This window comes from Podarcis muralis, chromosome W, assembly GCF_964188315.1.
Source record: "Podarcis muralis chromosome W, rPodMur119.hap1.1, whole genome shotgun sequence".
NCBI lineage: Eukaryota > Metazoa > Chordata > Lepidosauria > Squamata > Lacertidae > Podarcis > Podarcis muralis.
This window is the reverse complement of record NC_135674.1, coordinates 15,707,765-15,727,289: the sequence shown is the minus strand read 5'-3', so window position 1 is coordinate 15,727,289 and position 19,525 is coordinate 15,707,765. Positions and strand designations below refer to the sequence as shown.

At 47.4% G+C, this 19,525-nt stretch overlaps 1 protein-coding gene across 1 annotated transcript; it reads left to right on the top strand.

Annotated features, from left to right (window-relative positions):
- Positions 1-1,182: 1,182 nt before the first annotated feature.
- On the top strand, positions 1,183-13,465 carry LOC144326309 (integrase/recombinase xerD homolog). Its single transcript, XM_077922858.1, has 3 exons — positions 1,183-1,207; positions 10,025-10,986; positions 13,397-13,465. The coding sequence occupies exons 1-3, from the start codon at positions 1,183-1,185 to the stop codon at positions 13,463-13,465; spliced, it is 1,056 nt and encodes a 351-aa protein (XP_077778984.1).
- Positions 13,466-19,525: the final 6,060 nt, after the last annotated feature.

Genomic DNA, 19,525 nt, shown 5'->3' with positions numbered 1-19,525 from the left:
AATACTGGGAAATTTTAGAACAAGAGGGTGAGAAAATGAGATTACAGAGCTATGAGAAACTGAAGTCTAAAGTTCGAGATTGGCTCCATTATTATCAAATAATGGAGGTGTATAAACAAGACAGGAAAATTGGCTTCCAGGTGGAGAGATCCAAACTAGAAACTGAATTGTTAGAACCCAATACCAAAACTTTGTCAAGAATGTATAATCTGTTGCTGAAGTGGGATACACAGGATGAAACTGTTAAATCAGCTATGATCAAATGGGCACAAGACATTGGTTTGCTGACTGGGAACAGTTATGGACCACCGGTATAAAGTTTACGGCATGCAATGCCTTAAGAGAGAATATTATGAAGATGATTTACAGGTGGTACATGACACCAGTCAAGCTTGCAAAGATCTACCATTTGCCTGATAATAAATGTTGGAAATGTAAGGAAATTGAAGGTACATTCTTTCACCTTTGGTGGACTTGTCCAAGGATTAAGGCCTTCTGGGAGATGATTTATAATGAAATGAAAAAGGTATTTAAGTATACCTTTCTTAAGAAACCAGAGGCATTTCTCCTGGGCGTGGTCGGCCAATTGGTGCCAAAGAAAGACAGAACATTTTTTATGTATGCCACAACAGCAGCAAGAGTTCTTATAGCAAAGTATTGGAAGACACATGAACTACCCACACTGGAAGAATGGCAGACGAAGGTGATTGACTACATGGGACTGGCTGAGATGACGGGCAGAATCCGAGACCAAGGAAAAGAGACGGTGGAGGAAGATTGGAAGAAATTTAAAGTTTATCTTAAGAACTATTATAAAACAAATGAGTGCTAAAATGCCAAGGTTAGAGAAATTAAGAGATTACAGCTGGATTGATTGATTAGGTAAAAGACAGAGGGAGAAAAAGGTTAATTAGTTAAATTTTGAAGTGAGGATTCGCTGAAAGAAATTTGAAATTAGGGATGCAGAAAGGGAAGGTATGGGGAAGTCGGAGAAACAGGGTTTAAGAAAAGAAGGTTTTGAAATTATACTTGTTTACGTGTTTGTTTGTTATTGTATTGTGTATTGTTTGTGTTAAATATGTGTTAAAAAAACTAATAAAAATTATTTTTTTTAAAAAAAGAGAAGCGCAGGGAGTACGTGCCTCAGAGAGTGAAGACGGCGCTTATCAGCTAACTGCCTCCATGGCGACGCTCGAGGACTACGCCAGTGAGGACAGAGTAATGCGCTGGATAATTGACTCTGGAGCCAGCAGGCATCTCATAACAGCGACACCTGGTGTCGAGATGTGGAACTGCAAGGCTGTTTCAGCTGGGAAAACAGTTGTATTTGTTGATGGGTCAAAAAAGCCTTTGTCTAACGTGGGAAATGTTTATGTTTCTGTCTTGCAGGCGCAGCTGGAAGTCTATGTGGCACCTGGGATAAAACATTGTCTTTTATCTGTCCCTTGTCTCTTACAGGAGGGGTATAAGGTGTGCTTTGAAAACAATGTCTGTACAATTTCCAGAGGGGGGAAGCAACTGGTCAGTGTTGCAAAAGGGCAGAACAACCTCTTTGTTCTGGAAACACCTCTGCAGGGTGAGGGAGTCGCTGAGAAAGCACAGGCGAAGTGTGCAACCGTTCACACTCATGTTTCATGTGCTTGCGTGTGGCACAAGAAAATGCCACATGGTTCTTGGGAAGATATCCAGACGTTGCCGGAGTGCACCAAAGGTTGCAAAATAAAGGAATGTGGCAGATCCCTAAATTGTAGGGCATGCAGAAAAGCAAAGGTAAAAGGGTGCAGTTATCCCAGGGGGGAGAGGGTAACCACGAAACCTTTTGAGCTTGTGCACACAGACCTTTTTGGGCCCATGCCAAAGCCAATTCTGGGCGGGGCCAGGTATGTGCTGACACTGGAGGATGATTTTAGCCGAGTCAGCTGGTCATATCCGCTGAAAATGAAAGAAGATGCACCGCAACTGATCAAAAACTGGGTTGCAGAGGTGGAACAAAGGTTCTCCACCAAGGTGAAGGGGTTCCAGAGTGACCGATGTGCAGAGTTTACTGGGTCTGCTCTGCATAAGTTCTTTCGCCAGAAAGGGATACGTCACAAAGTGACGGGTGCTACTTCTCCTCAGGAGAGGGGAGTGACAGAGCTTAGGAGTAGAGCTCTGGTTCAAGCAACAGAGGTTCTACTGTGTGACTCTGGTTTGCCTCAAAGTTTTTGGGGGGAGGCGCTGAGAACGGCGAATTTTACGAAGAACAGGTCCTACAATTCAGTAGTAGGTGAAACCCCGTATTTTGTGCTCCACGGAGAGAAACCGAAGGTGCATTTCTTCCGTGTATTCGGGACGCAGGCCTGGGTGCCTGTGCCAAAGGCTCAACAGAAGGAGGGTGGCCCGAGGTCCCAGAAAATGATCTTCTGTGCATATGAACCTGCGACAAAGGGGTGGAGGTTTGCATATCCAGAAGGTGATCAGACCAAGCTTCTGATCAGTAAACATGCTGAGTTCTGTGAGCAGGATGGTTGGTCAAGGCGCAATGCGAGTCCTGACGTTCTCTCAGAATGTCTGTCTGATTCTGAGGAGGAGGGAGAGCCAGAGGCTGAACCTGTTGATGAGGACCAAGGTCAAGAACAGGATTGGGCGTCTCCACAGGTTGTTAAAAGAGAGCCCAAAAGTGAGCCTTCATCTCCTGTTAGCATAACGCAGAAAGTTCACAGACGCAGTAAGTCAGAGGGGGAGTCGTCTGATGTAGAGGACACACTTGCTGGCCCCAGTGGGTCAGAAGGAGCACCAGAATTTGTGCTCAGGCGGTCCACTCGAGCAACGAAGGGAGTTCCACCTGAGAGGTTTAAGGTCACCACTGCGTGGGTTGGTTTCGCACAGTGCGAACCTGGGAGTTGTGAGGAGGTTCAACAGTTGCCTGGAAAAGACGCCAGGAAGGGGCGAAAGGCAATGGGAAGGGTGTTGAACTCTAAGAGGTCTGAAAATGTGTGTTCACAGTTCCCCTCAGAATGCAAGCCGAGAGGGGGTGTGGAGAGAATCAGAACTTACAGGGTTAAGAAGTTCTGAGTGACGTCTCACATTCTGAGGCGTGGCTTTGTTCACAGAGGGGAGTGTTTCTCTGTGTGTCAGTGTTCTTCCGTGTTTTCTGCGGTGAAGAAGCAAGATGAGTGCTCTCTCACCGGGTGATTTAAGAGTTGTTATTCTACACGATTAAAGACTGGAAAGAGATAAGCAAGAACGCTTGCGTGCAGCCTGATTTATTACACACACACAGCGACAGTTTCTACGCTGCGTAAACTCTGCTACAGGTAGCTGGCGGAGAGCAGAGCGGCACAAGGAAGTGTGCCAGGCTCCAGTCCAACAGCTATCCAATCGCATATGCCCTTCGTGGCTCTCTCAGACCTACGTACTAGACGCAAGTCTTCTGGACTCATCTCCTCTTTCTTAGGAGAAAAGTGACCAATGGTGAACAGTGGTTCTTCCAGTTCATTGTCAGACACATCAGATGGTCTGACTGAGGCCTTTGCGCTCTTGTAGTCTGCTGTGTCATCACTGTCACTGACACCAGCAGCAGCGCCGCCCACTGAACTGGAATCCGAACTCTGATCATCATCATCATCATCATCATCCTCAGCTTCCTCAGCTTCCTCAGCATGATCTGCTTTCTTCACATCACCTACATCTTCCTCTGGTTAACTCTGGAAAATTCCCACATTTCCCCCCCACTTGGGATTGTACTCAACACTCCTTGTGAACTTTATGGATTTAGAGTCAGTCATCCATACCCTGTATGCACCTTTTTCGTACCCCATGAACAAATCATGTGCCCCACGCTTCCCAAGCTTGTTGCTTTGTGGGGTGTGTACCCACATGTCAGAACCAAAGATTCTCATGTGCTTGACGCATGGTTTCTTACCAAACATCTTCTCATAGGGAGTACAACCAATAGGTGATGACAGTCTGCGATTAAAAGAATAAACAAACGTCGACAGAGCTTCCCCCCAAAACTTCTCAGGGAGGTTGGCATCATGCAACAATGTTTTTAGGCCTTGAAGCAACGTTTGATTTGCTCGCTCCGCAAGCCCATTCATCCATGGCGATCTAGGCGTTGACAAGTCCTGCTGGATTCCCTTCTCAGTCAGGAAAGCTTCAAACTGCTGAGAAGTGAATTCCCCGCCTCGATCAGTAAGCAGACAGCCGATACGTTTACCGTGAGCATTCTCCAACCAAGCACAGAATGCCTTGAACCTAGGAAATGCTTGCGATTTCTGCTCGAGCATAAACACATGAATGTACCTGGAAAAAGAATCAATTAGAACCATGAAGTACCTTGCTCCTCCCAAAGAGGGCGCAAGAGGACCAACCAGGTCTGCGTGCACTAGCTGGTAGGGTTTGGAAGCCTGCCTGCTAGACTCCTTGCCTTTTGGAGCAACCTTCACCTTGTTCTCTGCACAAGATACACATTTCATGTGAAACTTACAGGGTTTGATGTTCAAACCTTCAACCAATCCAGGCATCTTGGCCAGCGCTTGCCAAGAGAGGTGACAAAATCTTCGATGTGCATCGTGAATGCATCCTGCATGAAGAACTTTGTTAGTTTGTGCAACACAACAAGAATCAGCATTAGACACAGCAACAGCATTGTCATCATAAGTTATACAGAATAAGCCATCCATAAACTTTGCATGCAAAATGTCCTCTTTGCCTTTCCTGATGACACAGACGCTCCTCTTGAAGGATATCTCAAAACCACGCCCAGTCAGCTGTGGGACACTTAGCAAATTGTCCGCAGCACCTGGGACAAAAAGTACATCTCTGATGGTAGTGTGCAGACTTGCAAGTTTCACAGTCCCTACTCCTGCAATTTGCAACGTCCTTCCATCAGCCAGGTGGATCTCTCCATCTTGAGGTGTGAAGGAGATAAACAGGTGCTTATCTTTTGATAAATGGCGGCTCGCACCAGAGTCGACGACAAACCTGGCCTTGGCCTTTAGAGCAGACTTTCCAGCAAGCAAAACCCTGTTTTCCACCGGCGTGGGCTTTTGCAGCTTGCCCCCCTGCTCCTGGCCATCAGACTTGCCTTTAGCCTTTGGTGAAGCTGTGCCAGCAAACAAAACCTTGTTTTCCACTGGCGTGGGCTTTTGCAGCTTGCCCCCCTGCTCCTGGCCATCTGCAGGCATCTGCCTCTGTTTACCTCTGGCCTTCCGGCCTCTGCAAAGGGCGATGACCTTGGTTCCCACGAGAAACAGAGCTCTCAGCTGCCAACTCCTTGGCTCCCCCTGGAGGCTGAAATGCTGCCTGGGATGACATCACAGTCAATTCCCCCCTGCAGCTTGCAACCGGTGCCCTCAGCATCCCTGCATTCACTCGCATTCTGGGAAACAGCCAGGACCTCCGATGCAGTCAAACTCTGGGCTGGGATGATTGGCAGATGGGCAGCTTTCAAAGCATTCCACATCTCACGTGCAGTCGTATTTCCAGCTAGCGTTTTTATTTCCTCCAGAGAGACGGATAAGACAATTACGTCTATGGCCCTCAAATTCTGGGTTCTCCATCTATCTGTCAGAGGAACTGGAGGGGCTTCAGACACAGTATGCCACACTCCAAACTGACGCAGCAAACTCTCACACCATTTTGCCCAGGTCTGATAGTTGTGGCCATTTAGCTTTAGTGGACACGGAGCAGCTTCTGAGGATTGTAAAAGATCCATCTCAGCTATTCACTTGAGCCGTGAGCCCTTTATGCCTTCAAAGACCTCTTATCTCAGCAGCTCATTAATCACGAATTCTCTGGCGGAGCTCCCAGACCCATTAGTCTTGCCGGACATCAAAAGCTCTTCCACGGCATTCAGAAAAGCCTCTCCTTTCGCTTTTCCAACACATCCCTCAGCAGTCTGTCGCAGTCTTACTCTCCTGTAAGTGCCGTGAATCTGGGCCCGAAACCTGTTGTTGGGATACTGCCAGGGAGACACAGTCCATCATAGCCCCCAAGCCGGCTGCCGGACGATCCATCGACCTCTGGTAGACAGGCAGTATCAGCAATTAGCGACACGAAGCCTCAGAAACAGCTTGCCACATTCTTAGGCTGGTGCACACTCTTTCAGCAGAATTCACACAGCGATAGATGCACATCAGGAGAGCATATTTACAAGTTTATTCAACGTTGGTGAGAACAAAGAAAAGACATGACCGCCTGCTTCAGCGTTCAGGCACGAAGAAGGAAACGAAAGCAACTGAAAACATAAACATCCTGTGAACAGGAAATACGCAGACTCTGTGACTCACAAAGCCTGCTCCCTTTTAAGGTGGAACGGAAATATCCTAACAAAACCATCCATCCTGTGGAGGAATTCTGTACCCCCCTTCTTGTAGGGCCCATTTTGCTTCTGCCTCTGTGTAAATGGGTTTTATTTGATCTACATCAACTGCTGTAGGAAAAAGAGAAGCGGTTATAGAGGCAGGGGGCGGTGGTAATTTAGCCCGTTTCACAGCTAAATCTGCAAATTGATTTCCCTTTGCGGTTTTTGTAGTTTCTTTGCTGTGGTCTCGGCAATGTATGACAGCAACTTTTTTCGGAGCCCACAAAAGAGCCTCTAATTCCGAGCCATGTTTCAGAGCTTTCCCCTTTGATCCTATGAGCCCCTTTTCCTTCCACAGGGCTCCGTGGGCATGTAAGGTTAAAAAAGCAAACTTTGAGTCTGTATAAATATTTGCGCGGCAGCCTGCTGCCAGCTGAAGAGCTCTGGTAAGAACCACAAGTTCTGCTTTCTGCACTGAGGTTGAAACCGGCAGAGCCCGTGCTTCGATGACGTCATTGAGGGTAACCACAGAATATCCAGCCCTCCTTTGCCCTTCCCTTATGAAGCTGCTTCCATCTGTGAAATATTCTACATCTAGGTCTTTTAAAGGCTCATCCTGCAAATCTGGACGGCTAGAACAAATCGTGTCCATTACTTGAATGCAATCATGAGGCTCATGGTCCACTGACTCGGGAAGTGGTAGCAATGAGGCGGGGTTCAGGGTGTTTACAACTTGCAAATGTACTTGTGGGTTACCACACAAAAGCCCTTGGTACCTGGCCATGCGCTCGTTGGAAAGCCAATAACTTCCTTTGTATTCCATTAACTTTAAAACAGCATGAGGCACATTCACATAAATTTCCTGTCCGAAGATGAATTTAAATGCCTTTTTAACCAACAAGGCTGTGGCTGCTACTGCTCTCAAACAAGGTGGCCATCCTTTGGCCACTGCGTCCAGCTGTTCTGACAAATAGGCTACAGGTCTCTTCCAGCTTCCCAATCTCTGAGTCAAGACACCTGCTGCCACCCCGTTTTTTTCATGAACAAAAAGATAGAAGGCTCTATCTGGATTTGGCAAGGCTAAGGCTGGTCCCTTCATCAGTTTAGATTTTAATGCATTGAAGGCTTTCCTTTGCTCTGCATGCCACTCAAAATGAGCATTCTCTCTTCCCTTTGTGCTTTCATAAAGAGGCTTTGCTAGGGTGCTAAAATCAGGCATCCAAATGTGGCAAAAGCTGGCTGCCCCCCCAAACCCTCGTAATTGCCGGCAGCTTGTGGGTTCCTTAATAATACAAATGGCTTCCTTTCTTTCAGATCCCAACGCCCTCTGCTGGTGGGAAATGTGAAAGCCCAAGTATTTCACTGTCTCTTGGCAAATCTGAGCCTTTTTCCGAGACAACTTGTATCCTGCCTCCCAAAGGAGATAAAGCAAATCCTCTGTGGCCTTTTTACAGGTCTCATAGCTATCACAACTTATGTTCAAGTCATCCAAGAACTGAAGAAGAACCGTTTTCCCAGGTACTGATTGGAATTTAGACAAATCCTGGGCTAGGACTGTTCCAAAAAGTGTAGGCGAATTTTTGAACCCTTGTGGCAGATGTGTCCAGGTTAACTGGCTTTTTGTCCCATTGTAAGGATCCTTCCATTGAAATGCGAAAATTGGCTGACTCAACACGACAACAGAGGCGCAACACGACAACAGAAAAATGCATCTTTTAAGTCCAACACTGTAAACACTGTTGCCTCTGATGGAATTAATCCTAAAAGATTATAAGGATTGGGCACGCAGGGATGCAGAGTCTGAATTAAATTATTTATCCTTTTCAGATCTTGGACTGGGCGAAACTGATCAGAATTAGGCTTACGAACTGGAAAAAGTGGAGAATTCCAGCTTGACTGGCACTTTACCAAAAGTCCATATTGCAAAAACTTGTCTATGTGCATCTGCATTCCCTCTGCTGTTTGTCTTGGGATAGGGTACTGCCGAATTGCTATTGGTTTTGCCCCAGGCTTTAGGGTTATTATGAATGGTGCTATATTCTTTGCCATGCCTGGTGGATTGTCCTCTTTTTTTATATATAATAATATTTATTAAAGTTTTACAATAATACAAAAGAAATAAAAATGAAAAATGAAAAAATAAGATACAAAAAACAAAAAAATAGAATAACAATTAAAAACAAATCAGTATTTCCATATCTTAACTTTCATTCACTTGTTTCCCGGACCTCCTCACACCTCCCTTTTTTGCATCCCAAATCAATAAATTAATTCAGCAAATCCTTTCCTTCTTTGTTCTTATCCTAATCCTTTTTCTTAGTATATTTTTACTTCAAATTCCCATCTATTAACAATCCATTTTTACATAAACCTTAATAACGTTACTGCTAAAACCACTTAACTTCATTCCAACATCATTCTAACATTCATTAATTTTGCAATATTTCTGTAAATAGTCTTTAAATTTATTCCAATCTTCTTCCACCAATGTCCTCTGCCCATACTCCAGGTGGGACTCTCAGATTTTTAGGAATCTGTGATATTTCCCTTTGGGGGTCCTTATCTGATAAAGCCATCATCATTCTCCACGCCTGTTCTTTAGGGACCTCTACTGTAACAATCCCTGTAGCTGCCTGGGGTAATTTCATGATCCGCAGATTCGGGAAAGGGGCACTCCTCGCGAAATGCGACATTGAGTTGGCATTCCCCTTCCTGCCCGTGCATCCAAAAGACTTCCGTTGTTTGGGATTTAGATTTGAAGGGGCGTATTTCATTGACAAAGCGATGCCGATGGGCTGCTCCGTCGCATGCTCAGCATTTGAGGCTTTTGCCACATTTCTGGAGTGGGCCTTACGCTTCAGGACAGGGTCAGCCGGAGTGTCACATTATCTAGATGACTTTATCCTGGTTGCAGATGATGGACAGCGATGCTCTGCCCTTCTGGAGGCATTCACATCCCTGGCAGAGGAGCTCGGAGTACCATTGGCTTCTGACAAAACGGAGGGCCCTGCCACATCTCTGGTCTATCTGGGTATTGAGGTAGACACAGTAGCGCAAACATCCAGGCTTCCTAAGGAGAAGTTGGTCGCCCTTAAGGCACTGATACAACAGCTCCTGCCACTGAAAAAGGTGACCCTTAGGCAAATTCAATCATTGTTGGGTCACCTAAATTTTGCATGTAAGGTGGTTTTGCCTGGCCGCCCCTTCTGTGGCCGCCTTGCAAGACTATCAGCGGGCCTTCGTGCCCCACAGCACAGGGTACGCCTCTCCAAGGAGGTAAAATCTGACCTGGGAGTCTGGCTGGAATTTCTGGACAGGTATAACGGTGTATCCTTGTGGCAGGACACCATGGCGCTCAATGCAGATTTCCAAGTCCAATTCGATGCGGCAGGTTCCCTGGGGTTCGGGGTTTATTTCAGGGGACAGTGGTGCGCTCAGAGCTGGCCTGCTGAATGGCGGGGTAAACCCATTACTCGGGACCTTACATTTTTGGAATTTTTTCCTATTGTAGTGGCAGTACATTTGTGGGTGGGGTATTTCCGTAATCATAGGGTTTGTTTCAATACAGATAATCAGGCAGTAGTATCGGTCTTATCAAAACAGTCTGCACGATCCACCAGAGTAGGAAACCTATTACGATCCTTTGTCCTCTTATGCCTTGAACAGAATATCTACTTTTCCGCAAAGTTTGTTCCTGGCGTTAATAATGACATCGCGGATGCTCTGTCTCGTTTTCAGATGGATCGCTTCCGCTTGTTAGCGCCGGATGCTCAGCAGTTGCTGCAGCCTTTCCCGGAGCACCTCTGGAGCCTTGGGAACGAGAAGTGATGAAGGGAGTATTGGGTTCAGTTGCCCTTTCCACGCTGAGATCCTATAAGAAAGCTTGGGCCGACTTCTTAAAGTTTCGCAACAGTATACCCAACTCGAGGCAGGATTCCCCTCCTTCAAAGAGGGAGGTCCTCCGCTACTTAGTTCACCTGAAGGAGCTGGGCAGGGCAGCAAAGACACTTAATATTCAGTCCTCTGCGATATCTTTCTTTTGTAAAGCCCTGTTTTCTACCGACCCGTGCGCTGATTTCGTAGTGCGTAAGGCCTTAAAGGGCTGGCGCAGACTCCAGCCCCCCGGTGATGACAAAAGGAGACCCATAACTTATGACATACTGACACAGATTCAGAAAAAGTTAAGAGCGGTATGCTGGTCCAAGTACAAAGCCCGCCTATTCTCTGCCGCCTATTCCCTTGCCTTCTTCGGCGCGCTGCGCATAGGCGAGGTGGTATGCGAAGGTGGCCCGGGCTCCAGACAGAGGGGTATCCTCTTAAGCGACTTGACGTTATCTAGCACTGACTTAATTGTGCAGGTGCGAAGTTCAAAAACGGACCAGTGGGGTAGGGGGGCCTTCCTTCGCTTGCTAGCAACTCAAAAGAGGGGACCTTGCCCGGTTAGGGATACTCGGCGTTTCCTTTACTTAAGACCCAACAACCCCAGCCCTTTCATAATACATGCAGATGGCTCACTTTTGGCAAGGCACCAATTTACGTGTGTCATGCGCTTGGCGATTGCGGCTTGCGGGCTGCCTGCGGCAGAATTTGCGGCTCACTCCTTCCAAATTGGGGCCGCCACCACGGCAGTACACCTTGGCCTTTCAGCTGAGAGGATAAAGGATATGGGGCGGTGGAAGTCCGACGCCTACAAAGCATATGTTAGAAAAAATTTACGACTAGCGACATCTTACCTGACCTCGGTTTGTCTTTCATTTCCCTTCCAGGACACAAGAGGGTTCGCATTTGGTTGGTGGGCCACAGCATTGTGCATTGGGCAACGAACCGGGCCATCTTCGCCAGCCTTGGGCAAAACCTCAATTTACCGCCAAATGTTGACGTAGCTTGGATAGCGCGGAGGGGGGTGTGCTGGGCTGAATTCAAGCCAGCTGTGATGGCCAGAGCCGCCACCAAAGGCCCCCCTGACACCATAGTTATCCAGTTGGGCGAGAATGATCTAGCATATCAAAAAGCCATAGACTTAAGATGGAACATTTTCGAGGACTTTGCCGAGTTGACGGCTTCATATCCCAACATTACCATCTTCTGGTCCTCGCTGCTTGAAAGGCGGGTTTGGAGAAATTGTCGGTGCCCGGTTGCAATCAATAGAGCAAGAAAGATCTTAGAGCAGGCTGTGGCGCGTAGAGTGGCGGCTCTGGGGGGGGGGGTGTCATCGGCCACCCCGATATCCAGTACAGCAATGAGGCCCTCTACAGAGTTGATGGCGTGCATCTCTCAGATGCTGGAAATGACATTTGGTTGGGGGACATCTTAGCAGGGATTAGGAGTTGGTTACAGGTTTGAGGGTATTGGCGGCGAGCTTCGCTCGATTGGCGGTTAGGCATTGGCAGGGGTAATTGTTATGCAAATGAGGGGGGGAAGGAAGCGCCATCACCTTCCCCCAAAGCGAAGGGTAGTCCGGTAAAGGACTCTGGGGGGCGTTGCCCTGTCCGAAGCCTATGGAGGTGAGGGCCTAAGGCACACCCCCAAGCGGTGATACCCGGGGGATCCTAGTTGGCGTACTCCAGCAGGACTCCCCTGGCTGGTGGTTAACCCTCCATGCCGGGTAGTCCATAGGAACCAATGCCTAAGGCCAATACCTCTCAATTCCTGTAATCAATAAAGTTGTGGCCTTTTACGCCCATTAACCTTAAATAATGTGTCCTGTGTCTTCATTTCACAAGGGGGGAGGGGATTCACCACGCAACCATCTTGCTTCTAATTCAGATCAGCTTGCACCAGCAGACAGGCATCTCCACAAATCCAAGGACCAAGAACTAAAAACCTTTTTTATCAACAGCTGCCAGACCTGCAGCAGATCAGCAGTGGCGTGGCCTTGTGGCCCCTGATCACCTGGGGGCGGGGCTATACTATTATTTTTTACCCCTACAGGTCCATTGTGAGTTCCAGTTCAGTGTGTGCAGTCAGCAGTCCAATCCGCTGTCCAGCATGGCCTGGCATCAGGACCTGACCAATCCAACTCCAAACTTCCAACTAACCCTACAGGAGATGCCGGAAAAGCACCACCCAAGGGAGACATAGTGCCGACAAGTGCAGACCAGGAAAGAACCATGTCTAGTCACTTGGGGTGACACCAAAGCCCTTGTTTCCGCCGGACAACATCAGCCCTCTCGAGCCTGAACAACCAGAGACATTAGGCTCATTATTTGCTGCCATATATTTGCCCAACTTACTGCCAACTCCATGCTGTTTCTTTTCATGCTATGCCTGCTTTTGCCAATGAAGGCTTTGACGAACTGTGAAGCTGGCTCACTAGCTGGCTTCCTGATCTTCCATGGCTTAAACAAGTTTTTGCTTACACCATTTTGACCATAATCTGCTTGATCTCAGAATGTTGCTTCATACAATGTATTTCCTTATTTTTTCAACTTTGCAGGGTCTGCCTTGTCCCCCACGTCATGACCCTCTCTACTCCAGCTTTGTAAACCACGCTCTGGGCCTCACATTTTGGCCTTTACCGATTCGGACTCAGAATACACCCGTCTTTTAATATTTAGGAAAAAGGGGAGATATGGAGGTAAGGCTCCACATGTGCTGAGGCACACCTTGCACCCGGCATGCAACAGTGTGCCAAGGAGCCTTGCGCCCACACTCCCTGGACTCTCGCCCCTTGGCTAGAAGACAGGGTTTTCCCCCTGGCCGTTTGTCCTCTCACAGATTTGGTTACTAGACATAATGCTTGGCTGGAGCATGACCAAGGACGCAGATGTAATCAAGTATCGGGGAACATTTTAGGGAAACACCTGCTAACACGTTTATTCGCTAATGCTGGAAATGTGCTGAGATGGAAATACATCATGTTCAGAGTGGTTTCACTACTGTTTCCATTGGTGACCTCTGTTAATAAAAGGAGCCTCTGCACAGCTAGTCGGCAGCCTGCTTGGAGCATGCTTGCCAGCTTGCTCCTGCACAGCTCACTTGCATTCAACCTTCTGTTGTCCTCGTTATTCCTACATACCTCATTTAGCAGTCCAATAAATCACAAGCTTCTGGGCCCATAACCAGTTGTTGGGAGATAACGCTGAGGCCTTGTGCCTTCCCCCAATGCAGTGTCGCCCGGGATTCTTCACTCCAGTCTCCTATTATGCTGAATCGATGCATACCCCTCGTGGGGCATGAGCACACAACCAGCACAGTCCAAAATAGAAGCATTAGCCTTGAGGTGTAACATCTAATCCTTATTTATTGTAACGAAATCAAACATAACAGTACAAAATAAACATGGCTCCTCTTTGTGTCTCTCTCTCGGAGAGAACACTGAAACAAAACATCACTGTGAGAGAGCAGTGGGAGGAAGGGAGCAAACAGCGTATCTCCCTTTCTGCTTATATAGCTCTAACAATCAGCAGCTGAAATGCATTACAAACAGACACGTGATCCAACAATCCTATATCTGCAATGTAGGGAGAGGTGAAATCCTAACATTACCCACCATCATTTTGATAATTATGTGGTAACAGCCTTGGAAACTGCCACGAAGGTGGATCAGTCCATTTTTGCTCTGTGTCACTTGCACATGATTTGATGCTTAGGACTATTCTGCAATCTTAAAAACACTGCAAAAATAAATATTTTATCTCGATGTACAACTTTCAAAACACTTTTATCCTAAAATAAGCATTTCAAAATGTATATTTGCACTTTTTAAAGCCGATAACTGTATCACACAATTGGAAGACCTACAAAACCCAAAGAATAGTTACATTCTGATCTGCTCATCCCATTAAAAAGTATGAACATTTTTAAAGCTATGATGCTCATTAAAACCTTAGATCCAACTGAAATCAATGTGAAATTTTAGTCATGGTTACCTTTTCACACTAAAATCAATCAGGATAAACACGACTAACTTAGTCTGGATCCAAAAGAAAATTATTACAACTGTTTCATAATAAACAACAACAACAACAACAACAACAACAACAACAACAACAACAACAACAACAAGAAGAAGAAGAAGAAGAAGAAGAAGAAGAAGAAGAAGAAGAAGAAGAAGAGGAGTTTGGATTTGATATCCCACTTTATCACTGATCTAAGGAGTCTCAAAGCAGCTAACAATCTCCTTTCCCTTCCTCCCCCACAACAAACACTCTGTGAGGTGAGTGAGGCTGAGAGACTTCAAAGAAGTGTGACTAGCCTGTTGGGAATCTGAATACGTGCAGCTTCACAAAGAGTCAATTAAGAGTTGGCCGACAGCCAAGACAATGTAAAGGAGTAAAATCTGCCTGGAGATATAGAGGCCTGGAAACAGCTCTATCATTGATCAAGCTCCCACACAGGCATAATGATTTATGGCCTACTGACTTGAATGTGAGAGTTAGTGTTGGTCAGCGTGTTGTTAAAGAGTCGTGTGGTGAGAGAGCTAGTTAAAGATCTGTGTTCTGTTCTGTTCCTGTAAATAGTAACTTGAAGTCCACTGTATATAATAAACACCTATAAGTAACAAGTTACTGGTTCCTGCAACCGATTGCTTTCGTGAACTCTGCGTATACTCTGCTAAGGTCTGGCTAAGGTCCTGCAACAAGTCAGAAAGTTGTGAAACTTCAACATAGCCCAAGGTCACCCAGCAGCCGCATGTGGAAGAGCGGGGACGTGAACCCAGTTCACCAGATTATGAGTCCACCACGCCTAACCACTACACCATACTAATACCAAGGAATTTTAAGCTACTAACGAACATGTCAGGAACCAGACTGAAGGGTATTGCTCTAAGGAAGTATGGTGGGAGCCCCCCTCTCCCTCTGCTCAAGGGCCTGATCCTGAAGCTCCTCTAGAGCAGGAGGATAGTATCAACCTAGAGCAATGGCTCACGGAAGGAAACAGTTCAGGAAATGACAGTTGGGCTGAGCTGGGAGAAGAGCAACCAAGGAGAGAGGAACAGGAAGAGAGCGAGCTGGCTGGATCTCCCTCACTAGAAAGTATACAGCCCATGAGCCTTAGAGCCAGGTGTCTGGATAGGGTAGTCTCTCAGAAGGCTCAGTGGTGGAGGGATCACGTGGTGAGGAGATGGGAGTAACTAGAGGGAAGTGGGAGGAACTCAGTTGGGAACACCTGCGCATTGAAAATGGACGCTGAATGTTTGTGCTGTGTTCAATAAACCTCTCTGTTGCTGCAAAAGACTGCTTTCACTTTGTGCTGTTATCTACGGGGGGGGGGGGGAGAGAGAAAGGTAAGCCTTGCCTGGCAGCCTGGCAGAACATCTATATTACCTGATAGAAATTGAGTCTAAATCCAAGGATATGGCAGTGTTAGAGGTTCACACATATACATGTAAGATTCCATTAAAGGTATAAAGAATTCATCATATTCTGGTCTGCATTCATAGACTTTTAAGATAGTATACAACACTCTGTTAGGATCAAGGTTAAAACATCCTGTCAAAAAAGGGAAAGTTATCAGTGCCTAATGCAACTAAAATTCTGTTACGATCAAGGTTAAAACATCCTGTCAAAAAAGGGAAAGTTATCAGTGCCTAACTATTTTAACTATATCAGAAAATGCTATCTTCTACTCTGAATTCCAAATGGAAATTTTTTAAATGTCCTCCATAATTACACACACCAGTATCAGAACATTTACAAGAATATGTGATTTGACATGTAAGTCTTTATAGAACTAAGTATCAGACTTAAGGATTTCTTCTGACTGTTGTGGGCCTAGTCTAGTGTGACCTAATTCAGATACAACTCTTAGAAACAAGCGACATGTTCAAAACTGAGCAATGTTCATTTTTTTAAACAAGTCTTTATAATTTAAAGTTAGCATTGAATTAGCTATCCAGGAAAAATGCCCAACATGTCAGTGTATATGCCTTACCTATTAAAGATTTGATATTTTCAAGGATGAGTCCGCTAGTGATGTTACCAGATAAATCTTGGCCCAGTTCAGCAATCAGTTTTGCATAACCTTCATTCTCTTCTCTCAATAAATTGAATTTCTGTTGTTTATAACTACAGTAAAAAAAAAAAGACAGCATGTTTACTTACAGCAATACTAAATTGATAATCTTTTTATTAATATTTTATTAAGGAAACTTCCTGTATAAGAGAATGAGAAAAATGAAGCGAATGAGAATGAAAAAAGAAACAATACTGTTACATTACTGTCAGGGAACTGCCATCGGCTCAGAGGTGAGAGGGGGAGGGGCAGATGGATTACAGAGAGCCTCCAAAAATCGTGGTAAGCAGCACTTCCTTAGCAGAGGAAGGAAGCTACACCTCTAGTGGGGAAGAGCTGCAGGGCTCGGAGGATGCAAGGCAGTGCCAGGACACCTTGCCTGAGCAAAGCAGGGAGGAGGGAGGGCCCCCTTTACCCAAGCCTTCCTTGCGCAGTAGGCTTTCATGCAGAGAGGGGAGGCGTCAGCTTGGGGGTCAAGAGACTACTCTGCTGGGGAAAGTTTAAGGACCGCCCACTCTCAGATTCTGCTAGTGAGTGAGCAAGACATGGAATAGAGGTGTTCTGCATTGTAAAGGTTTTTGCACCAATAATAAAGCTTTTGAAAAGACCAGTGAGGGATCCTGCTGCCCAGGAGGACTCTCCTGAGAGTGTCTGAGGGCCCTGCTCCTTCCTGCCACTCACCATCTGGCCCGGGGCGGGGCCTGAAGCCTCTCCATAAGGACTGCTGCGCTCTGCTCTGCGCTCTGCTGCCCAGGAGGACCCTCCTGCGTGAGTGTCTGAGGGCCCTGCTCCTTCCTGCCACTCACCATCTGGCCCGGGGCGGGGCCTGAAGCCTCTCCATAAGGACTGCTGTGCTCTGCTGCCCAGGAGGACTCTCCTGAGAGTGTCTGAGGGCCCTGCTCCTTCCTGCCACTCACCATCTGGCCCGGGGCGGGGCCTGAAGCCTCTCCATAAGGACTGCTGCGCTCTGCTCTGCGCTCTGCTGCCCAGGAGGACTCTCCTGTGTGAGTGTCTGAGGGCCCTGCTCCTTCCTGCCTCTCACCATCTGGCCCGGGGCGGGGCCTGAAGCCTCCTCATAAGGACTGCTGCGCTCTGCTGCAGAGGGCCTGACGGGCATCACTAGAACAGTTGCTGTTACTGCTGGAGGGGTGCAGAGTGCTTTTAAAATGTTTTGTTTTGGTTTTGTTTTGTTGTTGTTTTTAAATTCCTTTGAATTTTTTGTAAGTGGGGGGGTGGGGGTGGGATGGATGTTTACTGGGCCTGGGAATCTGTTTGATTTTATGTTTTTGTAATTTTTACTGTTTTTTGTTTGTATTGTTTTATTGGTTGTTTTTTTAAGGTGTTATCTTGTTCTTAAGGGGAGGGGTCAGGGCTGCCGGGGAGTGGGTCCCAGCCAACAAAATGGCTGGGGCATGTTCCACAGGGGAGGATGCACTGGAACAACCGATCTCAGTGATCACGGGTAGGAGGAGGAGTTACGCTAAGACCAGACCATGTCATTACAGAGGAGGCAGGTTTAGTCGTTGTCTGAGGACTATCCCTGCCTCCGGGTCTGGTCCTGACCGGATGGATACTAGAATCAGCAAGGGATACCCACATGACCTGAAGGTGCTGCTGTGCAATGCCAGGTCAATGATTCATAAGACCACTGCCATCCATGACTTGATCATGGATGGAGGACTTGACCTGGCATGTGTGACAGAGACTTGGTTGGATGAAGCAGATGGGCCTGTCCTTGCCGCTGCTTGTCCACCAGGTTTCTCTTACGCACAGCAACCCAGGTCATGTGGGCGGGGAGGGGGGGTTGCAGTGATTTTTAGGAAGTCATTAGTTTGCACCAGGCGTCCTATTGGGAAGACCCAGTTTTCCGAGTGCATGTTCTGGAAGTTGGGCAATAGGGGCAGTACAGGATTCCTACTGGTGTACCGACCTCCCCGCTGCACCAAGGATTCCCTGCCCGAGCTGCTTCAGGTCGTGGCGGATGTCCTCCTGGAGACACCTAGCTTGGTTGTCCTAGGGGATTTTAACATCCATGCCGACACGACCTTACAAGGGGCTGCTCGGGACTTCGTGGAAAGCATGGCCTCCATGGGGCTGTCCCTGAATAAGTCTGGCCCAACCCATAGCCACGGACATGCCTTGGACCTGGTGTTTACCTCTATGGATGTTGGTGATCTGACACTAAGTAAAAGCGAAACGAAAGAAGTGCCATGGTCAGATCACTTCCTGGTGCAACTGGACTTCTCTGCGACCCATCCCCTCTGCAGGGAGGTGGGACCAATTCGGATGGTCCGCCCCCGCCACTTAATGGATCCAAATGGTTTCCAGAGAGTGGTAGGGGATGCTTTATCCCATGTTGATGGCCTTTCAGCCGATTCCCTGGTGGCCCGCTGGAATGCGGAGTTAACCAGGGCTATTGACTGTTTGGCTCCAAAGCGCCCTCTCCGATTGCATGGAGCCCGGAGAGCCCCGTGGTTCTCCACGGATCTGAGGGCAATGAAACAATCGTTGAGACGGCTAGAGCGCCGGTGGCGGATAACCCATTCCGAATCTGACCGGACACAGGTTAGAGCTCAACGTCGAGCCTACCAAGTGGCGATAGCGACGGCGAAGAAGACCTTCTTCGCCGCCTCTATTGCATCTGCAGAAAACAGCAGCAGGAGACTTTTTCAGGTGGTTCACAATTTAGCGGAACCACCTGCGACATCTGGGCCCAGTATGGGCCACATGATCTCCTGCAATGATTTTGCAAAGTTTTTTGCAGATAAAATCGCTCAGATTTGGGAAGAAGTAGACTCCACCGTGGGAGCAGAGCCAGGGCGGGAGAGTGCTAGAGTCCTGTCTAGTCAAGTTGTGTGGGATCAATTCCAACCTGTTACCTCCGAGGATGTGGACAGGCTGCTTGGACGAGTGAAGCCAACCACCTGCCTCCTGGATCCTTGCCCATCCTGGCTTATAAAAGCTAGCCGGGAAGGACTGGGCGATGGGCTTCGTGGAGTGGTGAATGCTTCCCTCCGTGAGGGAGCCTTCCCAGACCCGCTGAAAGAGGCGGTTATTAAACCGCTTCTTAAAAAACCATCTTTAGATGCGGCCACGATGGCCAATTATCGCCCAGTCTCAAATCTTCCATTCTTGGGCAAGGTGATTGAGCGAGTGGTTGCTGAACAACTCCAGGCACGCCTGGAAGAAGCGGACCATTTGGATCCCTTCCAGTCGGGATTCAGGCCTCATCATGGGACTGAAACTGCCTTGGTCGCACTGGTTGATGATCTCCGGCGGGCT

Coding starts and splice junctions, on each gene's coding strand:
- LOC144326309 (XM_077922858.1), top strand. CDS start 1,183: ATGGCGACGCTCGAGGACTACGCCA. Junction 1,208..10,024: donor GACGCTCGAGGACTACGCCA/GTGAGGACAGAG, acceptor TCTCGTTTTCAG/ATGGATCGCTTCCGCTTGTT. Junction 10,987..13,396: donor CCGACGCCTACAAAGCATAT/GTTAGAAAAAAT, acceptor CCCCCAATGCAG/TGTCGCCCGGGATTCTTCAC.